Below are 2414 nucleotides of genomic sequence, written 5' to 3' on the forward strand. Positions count from 1 at the left end.
TCTGTGTGTGTGTGTGTGTATCTGTGTGTGTGTGTGTGTGTGTGTGTGTGTGTACCCAGGTCGAGGCTGCAGCTCTCCGTGATGCGGTAACTGTGCATCTTGCTGAAGTTTCTGGACTCGAGGCGGACGCAGGCCGGATGCAGCAGCATGCACCGCAGACGACCCAGAATGCACTCTGTCGGCACGCTCAGGTAACACGCCGCGTGGCTCTGCAGGTGACACGGCAACCAACGAGTCAGTCAGGTCAGCTTCTATGACTCCGATCAGAAAAGAGTTCAGGAAGAAGCTGATCATCGTGTAAACGCTGAGTGGATCCAGTCTTGATCCAGTCCTGACCTAGACCCCCTGATCCAGACCCCCTGATCTAGACCTCCTGATCCAGACCCCCTGATCCAAACCCCCTGATTCAGACCGCCCTGATGAAAATAAACATGAAAACCTGCGACTGAGTTCGAAATGGAAACCATGGCAACCAGCTCCCATATTACCCAGCATGCTTTTCTTCCTCCTGTGTTTCCATCATGGCCGCCCCCACAGGTCCTTCCTGTCGTCTCTAATCAGAGCTCTGATGTTCAGGAGGATTAAAGGGACAGTCTGGTCATTTGTGAAGTGAGGTTTTAGTTCCTGCTCAGCTGTGGCTTCAGTTTTAGCAGCCAGAGGTCGTAGTTCACCTGCAGTCAGTCAGGATCCAGTCCAGAAACTCCACCTGGACCTGTCATTCTGTGTCTCTGTCTCTCTCCTGTCCTCTCTAACCCCAGCCGGACGAAGCAGATGGCCGCTCGCCCTGAGCCTGGTTCTGGTTCTGGTTCTGCTGGAGGTTTGAGTCTTTCCTTCCCACTGTCGCCTTCATGCTGCTCAGGATGGGAGACTGAGAGGACTTGTTGTGACTTGGTGCTCTATATATAAACTGAACTGATCAGGATCAGGATCAGGAGGTTTGAACACAAATGTTTGAATCTCTTACCAACAAATCTTATTAAACCTGAAAACATTTGAGGGTTTGAGTTTCAAACAAACAAATAGAAACATATTCCAGAACCTCAAGCTTAATAAAAACTTAATTTGTCTCAGTTTAGAAAACAGTCACCTACAGGAAGAGATCCTGAACCACTTTAAATAAAGTCCTGATCCTAAAGAGGACCCTCAGATGTTCTGTAAACCTCTGAGGCGTTTCCACAGAGCTAACAGAGATCAGAGGAGCTGATTCTGTCTGCAGACGTCTTCAGATGCAGATTCTCACCGTGATGCCGCACCACTCGCACCTCATCCCCGCCAGGACCTCCGAGGAGCCACAGGAGCGGCGACAAACCTCACACCTGGCCGCGGACGCCAGGTTCCCCTCCCTCCAGTGGTGGTGGAACGTGTCCAGCTGGAGACAAAGTCAAATACAAATATTAAAAGTGATTCAGTTTGTATGTGATGAGGAGGAAATGTTCGTTATAAAGACCTGCTGAAGTCTGATGGACAGAGAAAACTCATCTCTGCTTCAAACTGAAGGACTTTAATTCGACTCACAGGAGCCTTCGAGTTCTCATCAGACATTCAGCCTGTTCACATAACAAACAGCTGCTGGGGGTTCGGCTCAGAGAGAAGGTTCTCTCTGAAGAACATCTCCAAGCAGCTGACAGGTTGTTAACAAGTAGAAGGTTCCTGGGACTGTAGCCAGCCTCCCAGGATGTGGACGCAAGAAGAAATGCGACCCCAGGATGATCAGACAGATCGTGTGGATGGTAGAAAAAAAAGAGTCAAGGAAAGCATCCAAAACCAGACTGAAGGAACCATCTACGCTTTTATTTCTTTAATGTTCAAATGAATCAATAATCAAAAACACTTTGTGTTAAATATGGACCCAACAAAAGGGACGCCATTAAACGTTTGTCAGTTTTCTTTCTGATTATTGTGGAACGGAACCAACAAAGCTGGTTCTCCTGCTTCACATCTGTCTTTAACAGGAAGCAGCAGCTCAGACGGAGAGTGAACGCTGAAAAATAAAACCCTCATTAGCTGTGACTGAACTGATCGATCAGCGATGGCTGCTTCCTGTCGGCTCTCTGAGTGATGGTTCAGCCCGTCTGTGGGCTTTCAGCTGCTGGTTTCCTGTCAGCTCTGCAGGCCGCTGACTGAGGAGACAGCACATGTCTTCATTTAGACCTTTCTGATGGTCCGATTCAAGAGGTGATCGGTCAGACTGAAGGGATCAATAATTCCCACATGGATCAATAACCTGAAATCCCATCAGATTCAGGCTGCTGAGGTTGGAAGGTGAAGAAACTTTGTGTCGTCTGACGAACATTTAATTAAGATTCCACCGACCACGACTCCAAGGTTTCATCATTTTAAAAGGTTTTCAGTTAAAATGCTGCTTCTACGCTGCAAAGTCCCGCCTACTGTCCCGCCTACTGTCCCTCCTACTG

General features: G+C 48.4%; 1 protein-coding gene across 1 annotated transcript in view; it reads right to left on the reverse strand.

Moving 5' to 3' along the window:
• The window catches only part of LOC108228943 (diacylglycerol kinase theta), a 16434-nt gene that overhangs the window by 7774 nt on the left and 6246 nt on the right, over positions 1-2414 (reverse strand). The window contains exons 5-6 of the mRNA XM_037977517.1: positions 1241-1369; positions 56-209 (exon numbers count right to left, since the gene is read on the reverse strand). Coding sequence (XP_037833445.1) covers positions 56-209; positions 1241-1369 — 283 coding nt within the window. The remainder of the gene's footprint in view (positions 1-55; positions 210-1240; positions 1370-2414) is intronic.

This window comes from Kryptolebias marmoratus, linkage group LG9 (genome assembly GCF_001649575.2).
Source record: "Kryptolebias marmoratus isolate JLee-2015 linkage group LG9, ASM164957v2, whole genome shotgun sequence".
NCBI classification, from domain to species: Eukaryota; Metazoa; Chordata; class Actinopteri; order Cyprinodontiformes; family Rivulidae; genus Kryptolebias; species Kryptolebias marmoratus.